The 25,289-nt window shown below is 42.1% G+C and overlaps 1 protein-coding gene and 1 pseudogene across 1 annotated transcript in view; one reads left to right on the top strand and one right to left on the bottom strand.

Moving 5' to 3' along the window:
• Positions 1-6,210: 6,210 nt before the first annotated feature.
• The window catches only part of MOGAT1 (monoacylglycerol O-acyltransferase 1), a 49,169-nt gene continuing 30,090 nt past the window's right edge, over positions 6,211-25,289 (top strand). Inside the window, exons 1-2 of the mRNA XM_003925481.4 lie at positions 6,211-6,528; positions 24,755-24,933. Coding sequence (XP_003925530.1) covers positions 6,435-6,528; positions 24,755-24,933 — 273 coding nt within the window. The 5' untranslated portion in view covers positions 6,211-6,434. The remainder of the gene's footprint in view (positions 6,529-24,754; positions 24,934-25,289) is intronic.
• Positions 13,216-16,908, bottom strand: LOC120364315 (ras-related protein R-Ras2 pseudogene; annotated as a pseudogene).

The following is a 25,289-nucleotide window of genomic DNA, read 5'->3' as shown; positions in this document are numbered from 1 at the left end:
TGAGTTCTATCAGTCACAGATTTAAATCCTGGATCTGCTGTTCACTGAGACCTTGGACCAGGGAGAGAATCCTGATCAGCCTCAGTTCCTCATCTGTAATGCAAAGATAATAATGATACCTACCCTGTAGGTAGGCCATGGGATGGTTGTGAGAATTTTAAGAGATGGTTTGTGTTGGGGTTTGGCCTATCATGAGCACTGAATAAATATTAGCTCTCTCATGCCCTCCTGTACCTCCTACACTGCGTTTTCCCTTCCTTCTGTGTGGGGTGCTCTCCAGAGTTACCTGCTTAGAGAGCTTCTCCTGGAGTGAGGTCCACAGCCTCCACTACCACCTAAACATAGATGGCTCCCTTCCTATCTTCAGCCTTTATCTCTCTTCTGTATATATTTCTTACCAGCTTCTGAACATCCGCACCTGGCTGTCCAACATGCTGGCATCTCATACTCAACATGTCGAAAACTGAAGTTTCCCCTGAGACCCATTTTTTCCCATGTCCCCCTTTCCTTTTCAATGTCACCACCACCATCCACCAAATTATCCAAATAAGAAATGCTGAAGTCAGCTCCTCCGCACTCATTTCTCCCTTCTGATTGGTTTTGATTACAGAAACTTGGCGGCATCTGCCCAGAATTTTCTTTCTGTGCCACAAGGGTAAACGTGAGAGCCACCATAATACAGCAATGGGGCCCTGTATCTCATTTGAATGAATTGGTACAGAAGTAGACACATGATGCCAGCTGGATTTTGGACTTGGGACCATAGGGAACTTAATTGCATTTGATTTAATAGTGGAAGCTGTAAGGTACAAGTGTGGGGCCATTTGTGGCCATGTTTCCCACCCCATGGAGAAAACTAGTCTCCAGTGGGGTAAAATGACTCCAACAGCAAGAGGGAAGACAGAGGAGAGAGGATCTAGACACATTGAAGTGCCTGGTTGTTCTTGAGACCCACATGTCTCTTTCTTCCTCCTGAAACTTGACTGTCCAACAACCAAATAAGTTCAGAATTATTAAAGCTTAGAGTGTGAGCATTCGAAGGCGATAGCTGAGACTCAAGAGGTGAGATGTAGATGACCTATATAATGCAGAGTCCAAAACGATATTAAAGGGTTTGGACTTTATCTTGACAGCAATTGTGAAGAAATTCAAAGATGTTAAATGATCTTGAAAAGTAATTGAAAAGATTACATTGGATGTATTATGGAAAGGGGATCAGGAGTGGTGATTAGGAGGGTAAAACTCATGGCAAGAAGATCAGTTAGGAGGTTGCAATAATGCAGGTGAGAAATGAGAGCAGTCAGGACTGGGGAAATGGCATATGCTGAAGCAAAACAAAACAACCAATAATAATAGACCAGTGGAATCAATAAGTCAAATACCAAGTACCCATGAACATCAAGAAAGATACAAACGTGTTCAAGCCCATCCACTGATGGGACTGTCTTCATCCATTGAGGCCACTATAACAAAACATCCTATCATGTTTTGTTTGTAAGACTGGGTGTCTTATCAACCACCAAAATGTATTTCTCACAGTTCTAGACGCTGGGAAGTTCAAGATCAGGGTGCCGGCATAGTCGGGTTCTGGTAAGGGCCCTCTTTTGAGTTATAGCAGCTGACTTCTCACTGGATCCTCATATGGCAGAAGGAGCAAAAGAGCTCCCTTTCACATCTTTTATAAGGGCACTAAGTCCATTCGTGAAGGAGGAGCCATCATGATATCATCATCTCCCAAAGGCCACATCTCTTCACACCATTACCTTGGTGGTTAGGATTTCAACATTTAAATTTGGGGGAGGAGGATGGGAGGAAAACAAACATGCAGACCACAGCCTGGATCTTCTTGGAAACTGGAACTAAATAATGGAACCTGCTTTGTCATGTCCCCAAGGGCACTGCTGTTGGAGTTGCTGACTGCCTGTTTTATAAGATGGCCTTGAACTCAGGACAGTTGCAATAAACCTTCCTAGTGTCTTTCCTCTTGTTCCTACCTTGTGTGGGTTGCTGGATCCCCAAGTAGTGTCCCAGGGCAAATGCACATGAAGGTGTGGGTGAGGATCATGGGAAGAGAAAGGACATTTAATAAATACTAGTGATTATCCTTATAATTTCTAAGAGTAATCAGTCATAGTGTTATAACAAATTAAAAGAATAATTAAGGGCCAGGCATGGTCGCTCACACCTGTAATCCTAGCACCTGCCTAGCAATCCACCTAGGCAGGTGGATTGCCTGAGCTCAGGAGTTTGAGACTAGCCTGGGCAACATGGCGAAACCCTCTCTCTACTAAATATACAAAACATTAGTCGGCGTGGTGGTGCACACCTATAGTCCCAGCTACTCAGGAGGCTGACACATGAGAATCACTTGAACCCGGGAGGCAGAGGCTGCAGTGAGCCAAGACTGCACCACTGCACTCCAGCCAGGGTAGCAGAGCAAGACTCTATCTCAAAAAACAAACACAAGAGCAATTAGGGAAGTGTCTATTTTGTAGCGAAAACATCACATATTAACATAAATTAACTAATGGAGAGGTAACACTTGAACTTCTATGAATGGAGTTTTCAAAGGAAAATGTGAAAGGAAGGCAGTCAGGAAGGTACATGGGATCTGAGACCTTGTGTGTTCCTGTAGCATTAAGAAAATATGGAGGAAAGGAAACTTTGGACTGTAATGAGGGGGCTACAAAGCCTCACCGTCTTAAGCAAGGTTCCTGCAACTTCGCCCGGGACAAACATACCCAAGCCTTGTCAGATTGATCAAATAGTTAAGAAGGCAATAAGAATGCAGGGGGACCACAACAAATTTCTTAAACTTTATTCAAAAGAGCCTTGAAAATAGAACTTGAAGAACATTTCATTGAAACTACCATAGTAATGGCCTTCTATCTGACTTTAACCAGAGCTGGTTGCTCTCAGTAGTGTGTGTGTGGGGAGTGGGGTGGGGTGTGGGTGATTACTTACTTTATGATTAATCATCTCATGAAAATCAGAACCATGACCTTTGCCCTAAACTATCCCCTCTAAGGAGTCTAGACAGAATGCCAGCAGAGTACTATATCCTTTTTAACAATGAAAATGCTTTTACTTAAGTTACAGTAAAACCTCATTATTATAGAAAAAGATTGTCACCTTCCTACTAGTAGAAGTTATAGTAAAGTGCACAGGAAGAAATGAATAAAACAAGGAAATAATTTCTTATTTCTCATTTCCAAGAGTAGCCGTTCATAATTGTTGAGGCAATCTGGCCTGTGACCTTATTTCTTCATCAGAGTTGAGAAATAAAAAGAGGAACCATCAGTGAAATCCCAGATTTTCAAAGGGTCTGTGTTGGTTTTTTTCCCCAGGACTTGCCACAGTCGTGGTGATTGATACATGTTCATTGAATTATTGTAAACATATATATGTATTATTCACTCATATTTAGCCAATTCCAGGCCCATAGGAACAACGCTGACACTTATGCCAAATGTATTTTTCTTTAGTCATTTGCTAAAATATTTGTTGGCCAAATGGATAGCTAAACCTTAACCCAAGTGACAAGCTCAGTCATCACTCTTCTGCATACCGTTCAATGACTTGTTCCTCTGGTGTGACAGCACTCTTTTTCTTCCTTATGTTATTTGAGAAGCAGCCTAGTATATCAGTTAGGCTCTGGAAATCTTAGGCTCATATAGAAGAATTGTTTTGAATAGCTTGATGAATTAAAACTTTCCCACTATGTCAATCCAGCGATCTCACGTTAGTAACATGGCACACAATATGTAATACATGTTGAATGTCAAAAGGATGAGTAAATGATTTAATTGTTGATTAAAATGGTGATGGACTGTTGCATCCACTGAGTGCTGGTGAGTCCATTTTTGGCTTCGGTAGGTTCTGATGGCTGTAATGAGATATGACGGTTCTTTTCTATCAGCTAAGTGCTCTGGGAAAGTGACAAACACATTACTAAGCACAGCAAACGCCAAGTGGTCAGGATCAGGAGTTCGGGGTGTTTTGCTCTTCTTTACCGATAGATTAGGAATCCAGTTAGTGAAATACTCCTACCGTTTATATCAGGCATCCCCAGACTTTTTACACAGGGGGCCAGTTCACTGTCCCTCAGATTGTTGGAGGACCGCCACATACTGTGCTCCTCTCACTGACCACCAATGAAAGAGGTGCCCCTTCCTGAAGTGCGGTGGGGGGGCCAGATAAATGGCCTCAGGCGGCCACATGCGGCCCACAGGCCGTAGTTTGGGGACCCCTGTTTTATATCTTCCATGCGTATCTCAAGTCATTATCTATTTTCCCAAGCTTCAACCATCCTCTACAATCATCCTACAATAGTCTCCTCAGGGGATATGCCTACTTCCGCTTTTGCTACCTCCAATCTGTTCTAAATAGGTGCCTGTTATTCTGTATCAGCCTACGTGTTTCCTTCAGGGCACTGTCACACATTTGGTTGTCTACATAGGTAGGCATTTTCTGTTTGTCTCACTGGACTGTGAGCCCCAGCAGGACAGGGATCTTTCTTAGTCACCACTGTAGCTCATCTCCACGCTCACCTAGTGCCTAATTCATAGAAGGTGATCCACAAGTAGTCAATGAATAAACGTGCACAAATTCCCAAAGGCACGGTGACCTCGTCTTAATTCACTTTTGTGTCACCAGTACCAAGGACAATGCCTAATGCAATGCAGGCACTCTATACAGGTGTATCCCATGTTGGGTTCAGTTGATGAGGGGAAGACTCGCCTCTCCAGATTTTACAGAAAGCTGCATTTGAATCTTCTCTATTCCGCCATTTACCAGCTGTGTGACTTTAAGCCCTGATTTCCTTAGCTGCAGAATCGAAGCAAATGCTTCTTTTGTAGGGTTTCTGATAAAACACCTGTGAGGGCTCTGCAGAGTGTCTGACACAGTGTGTGTTCCTCGTGGCCCACCTAGCTCTGGGGCAAGGTTCAAGGAAGAAATCTAAAAGGAAAAAAAGAAAGTGACTCCTTCAGAAGGGGGAAAAACCCAAACAGGTTTTGCATACAAAAAGTCACAAACAACTCCCCCAAGTGGCCCTTGTTTTAATCAAATCTCCGTAGTAAAATGCTGAAGAAAGGGGCATCGCATGGGGGAGAAGGGAGGGTCAACTCTGTTGCCCTGTTCCGAGACCTCTCCAGCAATGACTTGACAGCTACTCATCATTTTGAGTTTTTCAACTATGTGGTAATTAATATTTATAAATAAAGTGCAGTAGTTGCTCCCAATGACTAGGCACCATTTAGAATCTGTCCATCCATTTATCCATTTAGCACATCATAATTGAAACTCTTCAGTGTCTTGTTTTGCTCTTGGGGTACAAACTTGGACCCTAAACACAGTCTGCAAGGGTCTGGCCCTTGTCTCTCATTTTTGCGTGATGTTATCCCAATCTCACCCTTGTTCCCCAAGCTCCCACTATCTGAGCTCTTCTTTAAGTTCAGCCACAGGACCTTTGCACATGTGCTTCCCTTTGCTTGGATGACTCCTGGGTTAACTGAAATAGGCTACAGCTCAAGTAAGGGCACTTCTTCAGACACTTCCCTGACCATGCAGCGGTCTTAGCTCTCAAGTCTTCTAGTCATCCACAGTAGAGGCTTACTTGTAATTACACACTAAATTGTTTAGTTGTTTTGCTTATGTTTTCTCCCTGTACTCTGAAAACAAGACAATGACTAGCTTGTTATCCGATGGTGGCCCGCATGTGGCAAGTGCTCAATAAATGTGGATTGAATGAATGGATGGATGAAAGGTTCCCAAAGCTCCTGAAGGGATCTGACAACCCAAGAGTGAGGAAGCCAGGTTCCTTCCCCCTCCTCCGGGAAATCAGGGGTGGCGGGGGACACAGATCAATAAGCTAAGAAGCAAGTCTCGCGCCTCTCTCCAGTTGGTGCGCGATTCCTCAAACCAACCCTCCCCCAGTCACGGAGGGTTCGGAGGAAGGGGTGGGTTTAAGGGCGGATGCTGAAGGCAAGTGCTGGGTGATCGATCAGCTGAACAATGGTCAGATCCTGGTGGAGATCCCAGATCCTCAGTCAGGCGGCCGGAGCCCGCGCTGCCCGGCTCGGGCCGGCCGCCAGCTGACTCCTTTCGCCATCCCTCGTGTCCCACGCGGCGCGCTTTCGCCAACGCCCGGGCGCGCCAGCCAATGCGCCCGGGCCGCGGCAGCTGCTACCGGGCCAGGGCGCTCTGGGCCAGCTCTGGTGCCGGGCGCTCGTGATTGGCGGCCCCCAGCCCCAGCCCGGCGCGCCCTCCCACCCGGGGCGAAGTCCAGTCCCCGCCCGCTGCCTGGGCTCTGCCCGCTCCTCTCCGCCCCGCCGGTGCGCGGGGCCTGGATCCGGCCGAGCACTCACCGCAGGCGCCGCAGAGCAACGGGGTGCAGGCGGCCGTGGTTGGCGCGGTCCTCGCCCGGCCGGGCCATGAAGGTCGAGTTTGCGCCGCTCAATATCCCGCTGGCGCGGCGGCTGCAGACGGCGGCGGTGCTGCAATGGGTCCTGTCCTTCCTGCTGCTGGGTAAGGACCCCGCGCCCCGGGCCGAGGCGCCTGGGCTCCGTCTCCTCCCTCGGGACGGTCGCGATTCCAGGACCTGCATAGAACCTTCCAACCCTCGTTCCCCTGTCGGCCAGAGCGGGCAGGTCAAAGAGGGCAGTTAGAACTAACGTGGGCTCTGGTTTCTTTCCTCAGGAGAACCTCATCGCGAACGACTGTTTAACCCACTTTATTTTCCCCTGCAATTTTTTTTTTTTTAATTGAAGTACATCTTGCCTACAATAAAAGGTGCAGTTGTACGGATACAGCTCGATGACTTTTGTCAACTGTATCCACCGAAATGTAACCATGACTCCACCAAGCGCTTGAGCTCTTTAGCCCTCAAAAGTTGGCAAACTTGTTTCTGGAACTGTTGATTCACAGTGGAAAAGTAATGTCTCCGTAGTTCAAACCTGATTCCTACCTCATGACGGAAAGCAGTGTTCACTTTTCCGTTTTGTAGATGTCCTGGATGCAGAGAAGTACCTTTCTGTAAAGAAGCCTGCACCACTCACTGCGTTTCGTTGAGCCATTTCTCTCTGGAAATAATTTGACCCAGGAGCGTGTGTGTTTCGGTTGGTTCCCAAGTTGAGCCCATGAAACATACAAGAGCCGAATCATTAGATGGGGCAAAGGTGTTTACCTGGGTGGTTTGTGTTTTTTCCTTCATATTTGTTCTCCTCTTGCAGTAAATCGAGGTGATGTGGGAAGAGAGAGGAATTTGGGGGAGACCCTTCTTTGGAAACATAAACTCTCTCAAAAACTAAGATCATGTATATGATGTAAGATCATGTATTGTACAGCGTTGGGTGGTAGTAATAGTAATAAACCCGTTGCCTGGGAGAGTTTTACACTTTATTTATTTATTTATATTTATTTTTTTGACAAAACTCACGACTACTTTTGTGCCAGAGTTTTACACTTTTAAAACTGCTTTCACATTTTGAAAGCCTGGATCAGTGGTTCTCAACCCTAGCTCTACATGAGAATCGCCAGAGAAGCTTCTAAAAAATGCAGATGCCCAGGCTCCATCTCTAGAATTTCTAGTCATTTGTTTCAGAATAAAGCCTGTGCACCTTCCCCCTTTCCCCCTTTTTCCTTTTTGAGAATTCTCTGACCAGGCGCAGTGGCTCACACCTGTAATCCCAGTATTTTTCGAAGCCAAGCCAGGCAGATCATGAGTTCAGGAGTTTGAGACCAGCCTGACCAACATGGTGAAACCCTGTCTCTACTAAAAATACAAAAATTAGCTAGTGTGGTGGCGCATGCCTGTAATCTTAGCTACTCAGGAGGCTGAGGCAGGAGAGTCGCGTGAACCCAGGAGTTGGAGGTTGCAGTGAGCAGAGATCGTGCCACTGCACTCCACCCTGGAGGAATAGAGTGAGACTCCATCTCAAAAAAAACAAAACAAAACAAAACAAAAAACAAACAAAACCTCTCCAAGTGACTCTCCTGTGCTGCTAGGTAGAGTTTACCAAAAAAAAGTAATTCAAAGTATTAACTCATTAAGTCCTCACAGGCCACACTGAGGCAGGGCTGATAGCATTACACCCCTTTTTGCTCTGCATCAAAGCACCATGGAGATAACAACACACAACCTTATCCAGCGCTTGCTATGTGCTAGGTGCTGTTCTAAGCAACATCCACGATCAACTACGCAATCTTTACAACACCCCTGTGAGGTAAAGACTATTCCTGCACTCATGGTACAGATGAGGGAACCAAGAGGTGAAGGAAATTGAGCAAGGTGATGCAGCTAGCAGTACGTGATAGAGCTGGTTGCAAACCCAAGTAGTCTGCTCCCAAGTCTCTGCTCTAACCACTAAACTGCTCTCTTTAATGGCCTGAGCGTGGAGCCCGACTTCCTAACTGATCATCCAACACATCTCTGATAGCCATTGTCCTTTTCTTTCATGGCCCTTATCATTGCTTCTATCTGTGTATAACTGCGGTGATTTGACAGAGTTCTGTATGGCTGTCCTCATCTACACGCTCAGTGAGGGAACATTCAGTATGTGTCTGGCCCGTGGAAGATATACACAAATATTTGAGATATATACAAATGCTTGTTGAATGGCTGTTTCTGGTCTATCATCCAGAAGAGAAGATATTCATCCCCCAGCTGCCTAGAGTATTAACTCATGTAATCCTCACAGCAACTGGGTGAGGGAGGGACCACCCCTTACCCTCATTTTACCAAAGAAGGAACTAGGAGGTAAAAGTAAATTGCTCAAGGTCATATGGCTCAGCAGTGGCATGTGAGTAGATTAGTGACAAGGACATGGCAGGTGCCCAATGACCTGTGTCTAATTTGAATCAACCTACAGTGGCTCTAGATCCAATTCACTTCAATATTTTTGTTTCACACATTTGACGTTTGTGTTACCTGGAGCATATTATTATGTATTATCATATATCTTGGAAATGATATTGTGGGAAGTTTCAAACATATGGAAAGTAGAGAGAAGAGTATGAATTCCCATATACCCAGTACCTAGGTTTATAATTATTTAATAATTTGCCATATCTATTTTATCCATTATTTTGCAAAAATATTTTAAATCAAATTTTTTGTATAGTTTTTTTTTTTTTTAACTATTAGGTTCAGGGGTACATGTGCAGGTTTGCTATACAGGTAAATTGTGCATCATGGGGTTTATACAGATTATTTCATTATGTAAATAATTGGCATAGTTCCCAATAGGTAACTTTTCCTCACCCTCCTCCACCCTCCACCCTCAAAGGAGGTCACAGTGTCTGTCGTTTCCTTTATGTCTGTGTGAACTCACACATTATGATATTTTAATCCTAAATAGTTTGCATATTTTAAAAATAAGTATTCTGTGTATAACCATAGTACTCTTGTCATACCTACCATAGTTTGCAAACATTGCTTAAAAATATCTCAACCAAGTTCAAGTGTCCCAAATTCTGCCAAAACTATGCTTTTTTTTTTTTCCTTTTCTTTTTTTTTGATAGAGACAGGGTCTCCTTATATTGCCCTGGTTGGTCTTGAACTCCCAGGATCAAGTGATCCTCCTGCCTCAGCCTCCCAAAGTGTTGGTATTACAGGAGTGAGCCACTGCGTCCAGACAAAAAACACTTTTACTGGCAATTTGTTGGAACCCAGGTCCAAATAAGAGCCTCATGTTCTATTCGGTGTTTATGTCTTTCCTGTTTATGTCTTGTGTGTAGAACAGTACCCCCCATTTGTTTTCTTGTCTATAAAGCCTTGAAGAGGGCATGACATGGGTCCTGCAGAATGTCTCACTTTGTGAGTTTGCTTCTTTGTAGAGTTACCTTGTTCCTCTATCCCCTGTATTTCTTTTAAAAGATGGAAGTTAGAGGTAAATGCTTGATTGGATTTAGATGAAACCTCTTGGGCAAGACTTCTTCCTAGGTGTTGCTGGGCACTTCCCATCACATCACATCAGGATGCACACAGTGTCTGCTTGTCCCAAAACAAAAGAAATATGAGATAAACTGACTGCCATGCTGCAGACATTCCTCACTGACAACTGACCTTTCATCTAGTGAGTTCAGTCATGATCCTTGCCTCAGTTGTTTTATTTGAACCTGCAAAGTGGTAATTTTCTTGTTCTATCATTTAATCTTCATTTGTTAGCTAGAATTTCCACAGTTAAAATTTTTGTCTTATCATGTAGCATCATTTGACTACCCTGTAATTCAATTCTTACAGGAAAGAAAGGGTAAATGCTACCTTCTTTCCATTTAATTATCAAGTTTCAAGTAAGGAGTTGATATAACACTCCCAGTGGTGACGGGAGATGTTTTATTAACAATTAATGAGAGATGTTTTTATTTAAGATCTCTAAATCAAAATCCCAGGATGCATTTTTCTTGCTACCACCAGGAAAGTGAGTTTAAGCTATTAGTACTTGAAATGTATTTTAAAATAATAAAATGTTTCATTTAGTAATAAAATCAAACAGTTTCTTTGAGATACATGTTAAGTACCAGTCACCCAACCTTAATATTTAAAAAACTGAAATATTTCTTACGAGTTTGTGCTAAGCTACCAGTTGAAAAGTAGAAAAATGAAAAAGAAATAGACAACATTTATTGGCTATGTTCTACCTACAATCCCGTGGAAAGGATTATTATATTTATATTTTTAGATGAGAAAACTGAAGCTCAAGAAGTTTTTTACCCAAGGTTATATGTGGTAACTGGTAGAACCACGATCTTTTACTGAATGGGTTTATTTACTTATATGTTTGTTTGTTTTTGAGACGGAGTCTTATTCTGTTGCCCAGGCTGGAGTACAGTGGCATGTTCTTGGCTCACTGCAACCTCTACCTCCCAGGTTTAAGTGATTCTCCTGCCTCAGCCTCCCGAATAGCTAGGACTACAGGCAGGTGCCACCATGCCCAGCTAATTTTTTGTATTTTTTAGTAGAAACAGGGTTTCACTGTGTTAGCCAGGTTGGTCTCGATCTCCTGACCTCGTGATCTGCCCACCTTGGCCTCCCAAAGTGTTAGGCTTACAAGCATGAGCCACTGTGCCTGGCTATTCACTTATTTATTTAAGCAGCCTTATTGAGATGTAATTGTCATGCAATAAACTGCACATATTTAAAGTTTACAATTTGGTAAGAAACCATCACCACAATTAAGATAGTGAGCATAGCCATCATTCTCAAAGATTTCTCATACTCCTTCTCTGCTCCACCTTACCCCTTTTCCCAAGCAACTACTGATAGGCTTTCTTTCTTTTTCTCCTTTCTTCCTTCCCTCCTTCCTTCCTTCCTTCCTTCCTTTCTTCCTTTCTTCCTTTCTTCCTTTCCTTTCCTTTCCTTTCTTTTCTTTTCTTTCTTTCTTCTGTTCTTTCTTGGGGTCACCCTATGTTGACTAGGCTGGTCTTGAATCCCTGGGCTCAAGGAATCCTCCCACCTTGGCCTCTCAAAGTGCTGGGATTACAGGTGTGAGCCACACTGTGCCTGATCTGATCTGCTGTCACCACAGATTAGTTTGCCTTTTCTAGAGTTTTGTATACATGGAATCACATCCAATATACTTTGTTTTTGTCCGGCTTCTTTCACTCAGCATAATTATTTTGAGACTCTTTCTTGTATATATCAATAGTTCATTGCTTTTTGTTTCTAAGCAGCATTCTCTTGAATGAATATATTGTAATTTGTCCAATCATCTATTGATGAATATTTGGCTCATAGCTTATTAATAATACTACCATGAACTTTCACTTACATATCTTTGTATGAACATATACCTTCTTTATTCATAGGTAAACCTAAGAATGTAATGACTTGATTATATGATAGTTGCAGGCTTAACTTTTCCGGAAACTACTAAAGTTTCTTCCAAATTATTATACCATTTTACGTTCCCACTGGCAGGGCATGAAAGTTCTAATTGCTCCATGTTCTTACCATCACTTGTTTTATATATATATATATATATATATATTTGTGTGTGTGTGTGTGTGTGTGTGTGTGTGTGTGTGTATTTTTTTTTTTTTTTTTTTTGAGACGGGTTCTCACTCTGTTGCCCAAGTTGAATGCAGTGGTGCAATCTCAGCTCACTGCAACCTCTGCCTCCCAGGTTAAAGCAATTCTCCTGCGTCAGCCTCCTGAGTAGCTGGGATTACAGGTGCCTGCCACCACGCCCAGCTAACTTTTATATTGTTAGTAAAGATGGGGTTTCACTACGTTGGTCAGGGTGGTTTTGGCCTCCTGACCTTGTGATCTGCCTGCCTCAACCTCCCAAAGTGCTGGGATTACAGGCATGAGCCACTGTGGCCAGCCGATGCAGTCTTTTTAATTTTTGCAATTTATTTTTTATTGTGATACACATCAATTTTAATTCTAGCACCTGAAGCTATATAAGGGTATGCTCTATAAACTTCATGAGACTTTTGTACACATTCAATAAAGGGACAACTATGTACTTTAGTATCTCAAAATCAGGAACATACTTTTGAATTGTTTAAACACAATCCGCAGAATTAAAAAACAAAATCAGAAGCCGTCCACAGTCACACTAATTGTCAACTAAAGTTTTACACTTCATACTTGAGCTATAGCAGTCAATATCTAGTAGGGGGCATTGAAAATGATTTCAGAGTCTCATCCTGTTGTACTCTGTTGGGAATGTTTCTTGAGTGGATACGTGACTAGCCAAAGGTGGCTACGACCAGAACCAGACCAGCAAGTGAAAATTCTTCCACCGCTTCTGTAGTTTTCACTTTTATCCCGTCAGTTAAAAGTGAGCATGAGAATTAAATACTTAACTTTGTAGATATACAAGGTACGTTGTGAAGTATATTTGCTTATAAACATATAAAAATACCTGTTGGCTGGGCATGGTGATTCACGCCTGTAATCCAGCACTTTGGGAGGCTGAGGCGGGTGAATCATGAGGTCAAGAGGTCGAGGCCATCCTGGCTAACACAGCAAAATCCCTTCTCTACTAAAACGCCATCATGCCTGGCATGTATATTTTAATGAAATCAGATAATTTTGAAGCAGCCTTGGCGTTTCCTTTAAATTTGTCTGGAAATGATCGTCGTATTAGCTTCATGGAAAGGACTCTCCAGCTTATTGGTCTAAGGCCAACATGGCGATCATGTATCTAAGACTAGAAAGATACCAATGAGATATAAACTGTAAGGAGAGAAGAAGATGAAGGCTTTTCATGGAGGCTGATAGGTAAAATTCACAGAGTTCCAGGAAATGACACAGTAGCAGCCTTTCTTGTCTTTTTCTTTCCACGTCTGGTCTGATGAAGAAGGAAATTACTGCTCTTGAAATTTCCTTATAACTTGGACAAGTTAATGGCAAGCTTAATCTACATTCATTCTAATCTTTGCTAATGCCTTCTGGATATGCTGCCTTAAGATGATGTACTAACTCTTCCTTTCTGTGTTACTCGTCTTTGATGATCCAGAACTGTTCTATTATCAGCTAAAATCATCGGAAACTCATCATAATTCTTTACTCTGAGAATCTGTCTTTGAAATGTATAGATTTTTTTTTTCAAAAATGCCTCTACCTGTGACTCAAAAGACCAACAGAAAACTCTCACCAGTCATCATATTCTGTTGGCTTGTGGCTCTGAACTCTTCTTGTTCTCCTATATCCAAAATATCTAGCCAGCCTGCTGTGTAATCTATCACACACTGCTTTGTGTAGGAATCTTCAGTGATTGGGTCATACTTCATTACAAAATAAGACTGGATTAACTGAATGATGAGTGCCGACTTGCCCACACACTCTCCCCACTGACCACAGAAGCCAGCATTTTTCCTGGCTGGAGCCAAGGGAATATTGCTGACTCCCTAGTTTTTGCAATTTTAATAAGTACGTAGTGGTGTCTGATTGTGGCTTTAATTTGCCTTTCCCCAATGAGCATCTTTTCATGTACTTAGTTGCCATCTGTATTCCTTGTTGAAGTATCTGTTTAAATCTTTTACCCAGTTTTTTTTTTTTTTTTTTTTTTTTTTTTTTTTTTTTTTTTTGAGACGGAGTTTCGCTCTTGTTACCCAGGCTGGAGTGCAATGGCGCTATCTCGGCTCACCGCAACCTCCGCCTCCTGGGTTCAGGCAATTCTCCTGCCTCAGCCTCCTGAGTAGCTGGGATTACAGGCACACGCCACCACGCCCAGCTAATTTTTTGTATTTTTAGTAGAGACGGGGTTTCACCATGTTGACCAGGATGGTCTCGATCTCTCGACCTCGTGATCCACCCGCCTCGGCCTCCCAAAGTGCTGGGATTACAGGCTTGAGCTACCGCGCCCGGCTTTTACCCAGTTTTTATTAGATTGCTGAGTTTTGAGAGTTCTTGTATATTCTGGATGTAAAGTCATTTATCAGCTCTGTGCTTTGTATAGATTTTTCTTTCAGTCAGTTGGTTATCTTTTCAGTCTCTTAACAGTGTCTTTTGAAGAGCAGAAGTTTTAATTTTGATGACATCCAGTGTATCCATTTTTTAAAAATGGATTGTGTTTGGTGTTACAGCTTTAAAATCTTTGCTTAATCCAAGGTCACAAAAATTTTCTTCTGTTTTCTCCTCCCAGTTTTAATAGTTTTAGGTTTTCCATCTAGATCTATAATCTATTTAGGGTTAATTTTTGTATATGGTACAGTGTCTAACTTCATTTTTTTTTTTTGCATATATATAATCCAATGGTTCCAGCTCCATTTTTCCTAAAAGAGCACTCTCTGCTCTCCACTGCATTACCCTTGTGCCTTTATCAAATATCAGTTGTCCGTATATGCATGTGTTTATTTCTAGACTCTTTATTCTGTGCCATTGATCTGTTTATCTATCTTGATGCCAGTACCATGTTGTTTTGATTATTGTAGCTTTGTAATAATTCTTGGAATCAGATAGTGTTAGTCCTCAAACTTTGTTGTTGTTGTTTTTCACAGGTGTTTTGATTATTCCAAGTCCTTAGCATCCCCATATGTATTTCAGGATCATCTTGACAATTTCCACACCGAAGAAAAGCCTCCTGGGATTTTGATTTGGACTGCTGTTTGATGGGAATTACCCTATAGTTTAATTGGTAGAAAACTAACTGATTATCATATGTATTTCCTAAAACCAAGAACATTTCTCTTCCATAGCCACAGTACAATTACCCAAATCAGAAAAACAACACAACACAATATTATGATCTATAGACATTATTCATATTTTAGCAGTTCCCTTACGAATGTCCTGTAGAGCAAAGGAATCCACATGTTGTATTTAGTTGTGTTAAACAGAAATTATTGGCAGCCATTGTTTTGGACTGAGCTCCTATGCTAGGCTCCAGCAGACCTGAGCAAATTAAAGTGGAGTCACTCAGCCTACGTGCCACATAATCAAACTGCAACTTTAAGGAAGTAAATAGATCTCCAGACAGACCAGTTTTCCTGGAAACAGGAGATCCAGTCTGCCTGAGTCAGTGTAATAAGGAAGTCTCCTTTGCTTTAAACTTTGTAAAAAAGAAACGAAGTGACATGACAATACCAATCCACATTTTTTTCCCTCTTGTTCTGTTTTTCTTGTTTCTTCCTTACCCACTATTCTGCCATTGCTCAGTAAAAGCTGTCCTTCTCTTTTATTATGGATTATCTCCATGGATTTCAGTTTGAGCTATACAAAGTATTTGTGTTGATAGAAACCTTCCTGAAATATTCAGAACATGGGGCTGGTTTCAACCAGATCTTTGTTATAATTTATTTGCCTTCGTTGGGCAAGGAAGTAGGTTCAATATTGAATGTGCTATAAAACAAGAAAAATGTATTTCCCTGTATGAAACAGTTTTTAAAAGCAGTGTAGAATAAACCCACATATGAAAAAAACTAGGCTGCAAAATTCTGCAGAGGGGTCTGATGAGGTCTGTCTTGTAGCACAATTCTTAAAAACTCAGGGAGGCAAGTTCTCTTAAAATAGAAATTTTTTTAAATCAGAAGAATTTACACTTACATTCTTATATTCTACAGATGGCACAGATAAGCATTTTAAAGATACAGTGTCTCCAGGAATAAGGAGGAAAAGAAGTGCTAATGGACTTTGATTGCCTCTGAATTTTACTTACTTTCTCCATACTATGTCAAATCATTAAAAATAAGTATGGAAGCCAGGCGCGATGGTTCATGCCTGTAATCCCAGCACTTTGGGAGGCCGAGGCAGCCGGATCACGAGGTCAAGAGATCAAGACCATCCTGGCCAACATGGTGAAACCCTGCCTCTACTAAAAAAAGAAATACAAAAATTAGCTGGGCACGGTGGCTCGTGCCTGTAGTCCCAACTACTCGGGAGGCTGAGGCAGGAGAATTGCTTGAACCTGGGAGGCAGATGTTGCAGTGAGCCGAGATTGTGCCACTGCACTCCAGCCTGGTGCCTGGTGACAGAGTGAGACTGTCTCAAAAAAAAAGGAAAAAAAAAGTATGGAAACAGTTTACATACAGAAAAAAAAAAATGAGAATGTTTTAGATGAGACTAGGAAGAAAGAATACATATACAAGTTAAATGTCTTAGATTATTTCTTAATTATGGTCATTATTTAATGCAAGTAAATACACATTCAACAGTTTTCACAATGTTTTGGCTGATGCAGGTTGCTTATGGAGATTTTATAGAACAGTTTCACTTATTGCAAATATGTAGGTGAGCGGACTGGAGTCAGAAAGGGTAGAGACAACGAAGAAAAATCATTAATGAGCTGCAGATATGGGAATTGTCTGTGTAAGCACTTAAGCGCCCTCCAGAAGCCACAGACCTGGCCACCACTCCTTGCCAAAAGTCTTCAATTCATGGAAAACTGAAAACTTACATCCCTGATTTTGCTGGACCAACTCTTCTCCAACTCTCCAGACACCAACTAGGTATCCCATAGTTCAATTCTGGTGCTGTCTACCTGGAATTGGGTTCCACAGGTGAAGAGCTCAGTCTACAAGACTGCCCCAACTTTAGATGCCAACCACAAGTCCAGGCTGGCACTTCTGCTTCTTTCTGACTGGCTACAAATTGAGGAGTCGCACTACCTCCTCCTTGGACTCTGTCATTTGCTATGATGGCTCATAGCACTCAGGAAAACACTCACATTTGGCAGTTTATTATAAGGGATATGATAAAGGATATAGATGACGAGGTTCCTACGTCGAGGTCTGAAAGGCTCCCAAGCACAGGAGCTTTTCCGTCCTCATGGCATTGGGGTGCACCAATCTCTCAGCATGTGGCTGTGTTCACCAACCCGGAAGCTCTCGGAACCCTGGACTTTATGGAGCCTTCCCTCATTTAGACATGATCAGTTACTAACATGATCAGTTACTAACTCCATTTCCAGCCCTTCTCCTCTCTCTTGAGAATGGGGATGGGCTGCAGGTTCCAAGCATCTAGTGACTGCTTAGTATTTTGGTGACCAGCCACCATCCTGGAGCCCACCAAGAGTTGCCTCATTAGAAGAAAAGACACTGCTGTCACTCAGGAAGTCCCAAGGCATTGGGAGCTCTGCATCAGGAACTGGGGTCCAAATATTAGAACAAAAGATAGAAAGAGGTACCTGGCACCCTTGTTGATCAGGAAATTACAACAATTTTAGGAGCTCTAGGCTAGGAACTGGGGGCAGAGACCAAATATTATTATGTCACAGACATGGTACTTAGAACTAACAATACTGCATTATACACTTGTTCACACAAATGTTTATTTGTTAATAAAGTAGATTGCATATTAAGTGCTCTTACCATAATAAAATAAGAATTTTTGAAAACACATTTTTTTAAGTAGATTTAGCAACTTTTTAGCATTTTGTCACGTTTGCTTTCTCTCCCTCTCCACACACACACACACACACACACACACACACACACACACACACTTTGTTGTTGCCGTTGAACAATATGGAAGTAAGTAACTAAGTTGTAAACATCATAACACTTCATCTCTAAATACTATAGCATGTATCACCTGAAAACAAGAATTTTCTGCATAATCAAAATCCTAATATCATACACAAAATATCAGGGATACAATTCCCTAATTGTCTTCAACTTTTCCTAGACCAGTTCCTTTGCCTTTAGTTTGTTTTTAAAGCGTTTATAAGGTTGATTATTATTATTATTATTTTTTTTTTTTTTTGAGACGGAGTTTCGCTCTTGTTACACAGGCTGGAGTGCAATGGCGCGATCTCGGCTCACCGCAACCTCCGCCTCCTGGGCTCAGGCAATTCTCCTGCCTCAGCCTCCTAAGTAGCTGGGATTACAGGCACGCGCCACCACGCCCAGCTAGTTTTTTGTATTTTTAGTAGAGACGGGGTTTCACCGTGTTGACCAGGATGGTCTCGATCTCTCGACCTCGTGATCCACCCGCCTCGGCCTCCCAAAGTGCTGGGATTACAGGCTTGAGCCACCGCGCCCGGCTATAAGGTTGATTATTTTTAAACAGCCCAAGCCAATTATCTTGTAGAATGTCCCCGAACCTGGACTTGATTAAGGTGATGGAATATATTTCCCATTAGATCCTATGGGATCCTATGCCTCTTCAGGCATCATGTCATTTTGTCCCTTTATTGGTGGTGCTGAATTTGATGATCACACATACACTTTGCTGGAGCCTTACTTGTTTTGAACATGTAGTACTGTTCCAGTGATGGGGGCATTGTGGCACTATTCACAGTAGCCAAAAGGTAGGAGCAACCCCAATGTCCACAACAGATGCATGAATAAGCAGAATACAGTATATATGTATGTGAGAATATTGTGCAGTCATAAAAAGGAATGAAGTACTGATAAATGCTACATCATGGATGAAACTCAAAAGCTTGATGTTAAACAAGGGTCTACAAAAACCTGATGTTAAACAAAAGTCTACAAAAGGCCACATAGTCTACCATTCCATTCATATGAATATTTAGAGTGGGTAAATCCATAGAAACAGACTATAGCCCGGTACGGAGGCTCACACCTGTCATACCAGCACTTTGGGAGGCTGAGCAGGTGGATTGGTTGAGCTCAGGAGTTCGAGATCAGCCTGGGTAACATGGCAAGATCCTACTTTTACAAAAAATACAAAAATTAGCCAGGTGTAGTGGTTTGCACCTCTAGTCCCAGCTACTTGGTAGGCTAAGGTGGTAGGATCACATGAACCCAAGGCGGGGGGCTTCGGTGAGCTACGTTCATGCCACTGCACTCCAGCCTGAGTGACAAAATGAGACTCTGTCTCAAAAAAAAAAAAAAAAAAAAAAAACAGAAACAGACTACAGACTACTGGTGATTGCCAGTGGTGGCGGGGAGGGAGGAATGGGGAGTAACTGCTTAGTGGGTAAAGGGTTTTATTTTGAAATAATGGGGATGTTTCGGAACTAGATGGTGGTAGTAATTGCACAACATTGCAAATTAAATGCCACCAAAGTGTTCTGTTTAAAATCACCATTTTTTTTTTAATGTTATGTGAATTTTACTTCAATTAAAAAAAAAAAAAAAAGGCTGGGCACAGTGGCTCATGCCTGTAATGCCAGCACTTTGGGAGGCTGAGGTTGTTGGATCACCTGAGGTCAGGAGTTCTAGACCAGCCTGGCCAACGTGGCAAAACTCTGTCTCTACTAAAAATAGAAAAATTAGCCAGGCGTAGCGGCACGTGACTATAATCCCAGCTACTTGGGAGGCTGAGGCAGGAGAATTGCTTGAACCTGGGAGGTGGAGGTTGTAGTGAGCTGAGGTCGCTCCACTGCACTCCAGCCTGAGCAGCAGAGTAAGACTTCATCTCATTAAAAAAAAAAAAAAAAATGTGAGTGAGGGACAGCTTCCCCAACAATGTGGAGAAAGTAGAATTTTTGCGAACTAAGGGAAAATAGAATGTCATTGATGGGGGTTTAAGTTGTAGTTTTAAATCCAGAATATAGATAAATCAACCCAGCTAAAATTCAGCTCAACTTGGTTTATGAATCTAGACAACTTTTAAAGTTATCAACGTGAGTTTCGAGAGCTGCACAATGTAATGGCATACATCTTTGTATCTTCCTTGTCTCTTTGAACTCCAATTTGGAAGAATCCAGTTACCTTGAATTGCTTAATGAGATAAAAACAGAAAATAGAGGTTATCTAATCATCTAGTTTTTGTAGTGTTTTCTTCTTTTGATCCCATTTAGAATCAAAGGATTACAGGGCTGGGCACAGTGGTTCACATCTGTAATCCCAGCACTTTGGGAGGCTGAGGCGGGCAGATTACCTGAGGTCAGGAGTTCAAGACCAACCTGGCCATTATGATGAAACCCCGTCTCTATAAAAATGCAAAAATTAGCTGGGTCTGGTAGCACATGCCTGTAATCCCAGCTATTCGGGAGGCTGAGGCAGGAGAATGCCTTGAACCTGGGAGGTGGAGGTTGCAGTGAGCTAAGATCAGGTCATTGCACTCCAGCCTGAGCAACAGAGTGAGACTCTCTCTCAAAAAAAAAAAAAAAAAAAAAAAAAAAAGGATTAAAAAACTATTTTGATGCTCTTTATGATTTGAAACAAAAAATGTATGCAGTGTCTAGAGTGGGAATTTAAATCTGAACAACTTCCTTGGATAGAAAAATATCAAAGTGTACCAGGTGACAAAGATGTTTCTGCTTAGCCATCCAGTATTTTACTTGCTTACTTACTTACTTACTTATTTATTTATTTTGAGATGGAGTCTCAAGGTTGTTGCCCAGGCTGGAGTACAATGGCGCAATCTCGGCTCATTGCAATCTCTGCCTCCCAGATTCACATGATTCTCCTGCCTCAGCCTCCTGAGTAGCTGAGATTACAGATGCCCACCACTATGCCTAGCTAATTTTTGTATTTTTAGTAGAGTTGGGGTTTCACCATGTCAACCAGGCTAGTCTTGAACTCCTGACCTCGTGATCCGCCTGCCTCAGCCTCCCACAGTGCTGGGATTACAGGTGTGAGCCACCGTGCCCGGCCGTATTTTACTTCTTTTTATTCTATGGAAGCAAATCAAAATGTGGGGAAACTTTATGCAAGATTACATTTATGGTGAAAAATTGTTAGAATCACAGATGTTTAAAATGAAGAGTGGTTGAATTAGCACTAACCATCAGTGGAATATTGATCAGTCATTAAAAATAACATTTATGAAGAGGTTGTAAAACAGCTAATGTGACACAATTGTAAGTGATAAAATACAGAATTTTTAAAATGTGATCAGTCATATTAAAGAAACATAACCTGTTCATGGGGGAAAAAAGGCTGAAAGGAAAAGTTTAACAGTAGTTTTTGTTGAGGAACCTGCCTGATGTCCTGTCTGCAGCTACATTTTGCATTCTCCAAATGTGTAGTAATAAAGAAAGTTATTATAACAGTGGCTGGCACTTGATGAACACTAGTTCTGTGCCAGGCACTATACACCCTTATGTTATTTATTCCCTTTATGGCATTTGGAAACAGGAACTTTCAAATAGGAGCTTTTCACAGGCAGTGGAATTGGGGATCAAGAGCTCATAGAATTTGCCCTGGGTAAAGACTAGTCAGTGGCAAATTCTAACCAACAGTTCAATTCCAGACCTACATCTTAACTGCTGTACATGCAAAACATGTAATGAGCATTAAAGAGATATGCAGTATATATATATAAAATAGAAAATAGAGGTTATCTAGTCACCTAGTTTTTATAGTGTTTTCTTCTCCTTCTTTTTTTATTTTTTGAGATGGAGTCTTGCTCTGGTGGCCCAGCCTGGAGTGCAATTGGCACTATCTCAGCTCCCTGCAACCTCCACCTCCTGGTTTCAAGCAGTTCTCCTGCTTCAGCCTCCCCAATAGCTGGGATTACAGGTGCCCGCCACCACACCCCACCAATTTTTATATTTTTAGTAGCGATGGGGTGCCTCCATGTTGGCCAGGCTGGTCTTGAACTCCTGACCTCAGGTTATCCACCCGCCTCCACCTCCCAAAGTGCTGAGATTACAGGCATGAGCTACCAGGGCTGGCCATGGTTTCTTCCTTTGATGCAAAACATGTAATGAGCATTAAAGAGATATGCAGCATGTGTTCAGGTATCCGCGGTTCGGTTAGTGGAAGATTGAATGAGTAGCTTGGGAACGTTATTTCTGGATCTGTTCCTGGCTCACTCTGTGATTAAAATTCAGTCAGTTTGCTTTTGGTGTCAGTTTTTCCATCTTTGTAGTAAGGAAAACAGAACCTCCTAGTTGCCTGATTCTTTATGCTTATTAACCTGCTTATGCACCTGTAATAAGTTAGTCTACAGTGTTATTGCCATTAGCTGGAGGATAATGTGACTATGAAAAAGTGTGTGGGTTTAAGTATTAGGCAGATCCAGCTGCAAATCCTTTGGATGCTCAAATTCCCTGAGCCTCAGTTTCTACAACTGTAAAATGGGGCAGTAACATGTACCTTGGGGGTTGCAAGGAGGAATGAATGAGATGCCCTATATACGGTGAAGGAGGATGGTTCTCCTCTCCATAACTGCTCTTTTCCCGCCCTGTTTCACTGTACCTTACCTGATCCAGCTTTGAGTACAAAAGAACGAGGCCCACGTAAGTTTCCTGTCATTTTTTGCACATTTTACGAAAATAAACAGGAAACTAACCAATAGTGGCAAATCATCAGCACTCGGGCCTGAATAGAAGAAAGCAGAGGAAGCAAAATAGAATGATCCTGTAGGAATGAGGACAGAGGGCATTCTTTCCATCATGCTTTGGACTCATGGAAACTTTTCTGGCAGGTCCAGAATGTAACAGGATACCCTACAGAGGGGTAGAAGACACATGCTCCCTTAACCTTTCATCCAGTTTTTTTTTTTTTTTTTAATATGGAACGCTTTATGAATTTGCATGTCATCCAGTCTTTTAACCTTTAACCAACTCTGGAGAGAGTGGCAAGTCAGTTTCCTGACTGGGTTCAAGGATATGTCTGAGAAATTTTTTGATTTATATGTATTAAGAAATATAAATCGGCTGGGTGCATTGGCTCACTCCTGTAATCCCAACTCTTTGGGAGGCCAAGGCAGATGGATCACTTGAGATCAGGAGTTTGAGACCAGCCTGGCCAACATGGCAAAACCCCATCTCTACTGAAAAATTTAAAAAATTAGCTGAACGTGGTGGCATGTGCCTGTAATCCCAGCTACTTGGAAGGCTGAGGCAGGAGAATCACTTGAATCCAGGAGGCGGAGGCTGCAGTGAGCCGAGATTGTGCCACTGCACTCCAGTGTGGGCAACAGAGTGAGACTCTGTCTCAAAAATATATGTATATATAAATAAATGTTCTGTTTTTGGTAAAACATCTATGTCAGTACATATGTATATATTTCAATAATAGATTAAGGCGCTATTTCTCAGAGACTTTGGTGGATCATTTGGGGACAGGGTTGTTTTTAACGAAGATGGTTGGCAGTAGATAAGAGTTGGGGATGAAAGTGAACTCTAGATTGGAGACTGCAGTGTGTGATAGGAAAGAAAGCAGCAACAGCACTCCTTAAAATCAAGGTAGCTGGCATTTAGTGAACATTTACTATGTGCCAGGCTTTATGTCTTCATGTACATTCTCTTTCTGTTGCTAACATGTTTCTCTTTTCATACATTTTTTAATTGTAGTGTATAACATAGACATTTTAAAAATGTATAGCTGAGCTTCATGTGTTACTTGAAGATAAACAAACTCGTCACTACCACCCAAGTTTTGACAGTTTTTGCCCCATGTATTTTGAAGCTATGTTATTAAAACAATTAGGATTGCTCGCTCATTATCAAATGTTCCAAGAAGTGATGCATGCTAAGAGCTAAAGAGTCCCACCTTTGCTATTTCTGTCTCTGACAGCAGTTCCTGAAAATGAAGTTTGTTGCCAGAATGTGCTATCTTTGTAGGCACATGAATAATGCCTGCTCAGTCAAGATTGGAAGATGGGATTTCCTGTGTTAGGAAACTCTCTACATACTTCTTGTCGGCAACGATCCTTCCACATAAATCACGTAGGGGAGGAGACATAAAGCCATGACTAAGTAGTTAGACTTTAAATTCAGACAGATCAACCACTTATATGCTGTGTGGCTTGGGCAACTCACTTAACCCCTCTGAAAGCTTTCATTTTTGTCTTCTTTAAAAAGAACATTAAGAGTTCTATGAGGCCAGGCGTGGTGGCTTACACCCATAATCCCAGCACTTTGGGAGGCTGAGGTGGGTGAATCACGAGGTCAGGAGTTTGAGACCACCCTGATCAACATGATGAAATCCCATCTCTACTGAAAATACAAAAATTAGCTGTATGTGGTGGCACGCACCTGTAATCCGAACAATTCAGGAAGCTGAGGCAGGAAAATCACTTGAATCCGGGAGGCAGAGGTTGCAGTGAGCCGAGATTGCGCCTTTGTACTCCAGCCTGGGCGACGAAGTGAGACTCCATCTCAAAAAAAAAAAGAGTATGGCTTGGTGTTTCCTATACCCATTCTTTCCACCTCACCCTTCAAAAATAAAAAGAGTACTATGACTACTTTATTGATATGTGGTTTTATGAGGATTAAATTAACACACCTTGGCAGGGTCGGTAACACAATGTTTGCCGTATAGTAAACATCCAATAAAGGTTAAATAATACTGTGTCATCACTGCCTGGTTATATTACCTTACCCCAACTGAGGCTCAGTTTAACATACCTTACATGTATTAATCCCCCGGCCATGGGCCACGACAGTGAGCAGCTACTAACAGACTCCAATTCCATGAGACTTTTTCTTTCTTACAGCGCAGGTGTGCATTGGAATCATTGTGATGTTGATCATCCACAACTACTGGTTCCTTTACATCCCTTATTTGACATGGCTTTACTTTGACTGGCATACTCCAGAGCAAGGAGGCAGGAGATCCAACTGGGTCAGAAGTTGGACTGTTTGGAAATACTTTAAGGACTATTTTCCAATCCATGTGAGTACAGTTGTTTTATAAAGTAGTATTTTGAGTTAGCAAAAGAGTGGAAATTTGTTTTCATCACATATACCTCAAGCTGCTTTTTCAGTGGGGGTGTCTGAGTCTGTTTTGTGCTCCAAAGACAATACCAAAGACTAGGCACTTTATAAAGAAAACAAATTTATGTCTCATAGTTCTAGAGGCTGGAAAGGCCAATACCAAAGATGCTGGCATCTGGCAAGAGCCTTCCTGCTGCGTCAGCCCATAGCTGGAAGGGCAGGAGAGGCCAAGAAAGAGCAAGAGCAAACTGAATTCATTCTTCTTTTTTTTTCTGTTTGGAGACAGAGTCTTGCTCTGTTGCCCAGGCTGGAGTG

The sequence above is a fragment of the Saimiri boliviensis genome, chromosome 5 (assembly GCF_048565385.1).
Source record: "Saimiri boliviensis isolate mSaiBol1 chromosome 5, mSaiBol1.pri, whole genome shotgun sequence".
NCBI lineage: Eukaryota > Metazoa > Chordata > Mammalia > Primates > Cebidae > Saimiri > Saimiri boliviensis.
This window is presented reverse-complemented; position numbering and strand designations above follow the sequence as displayed.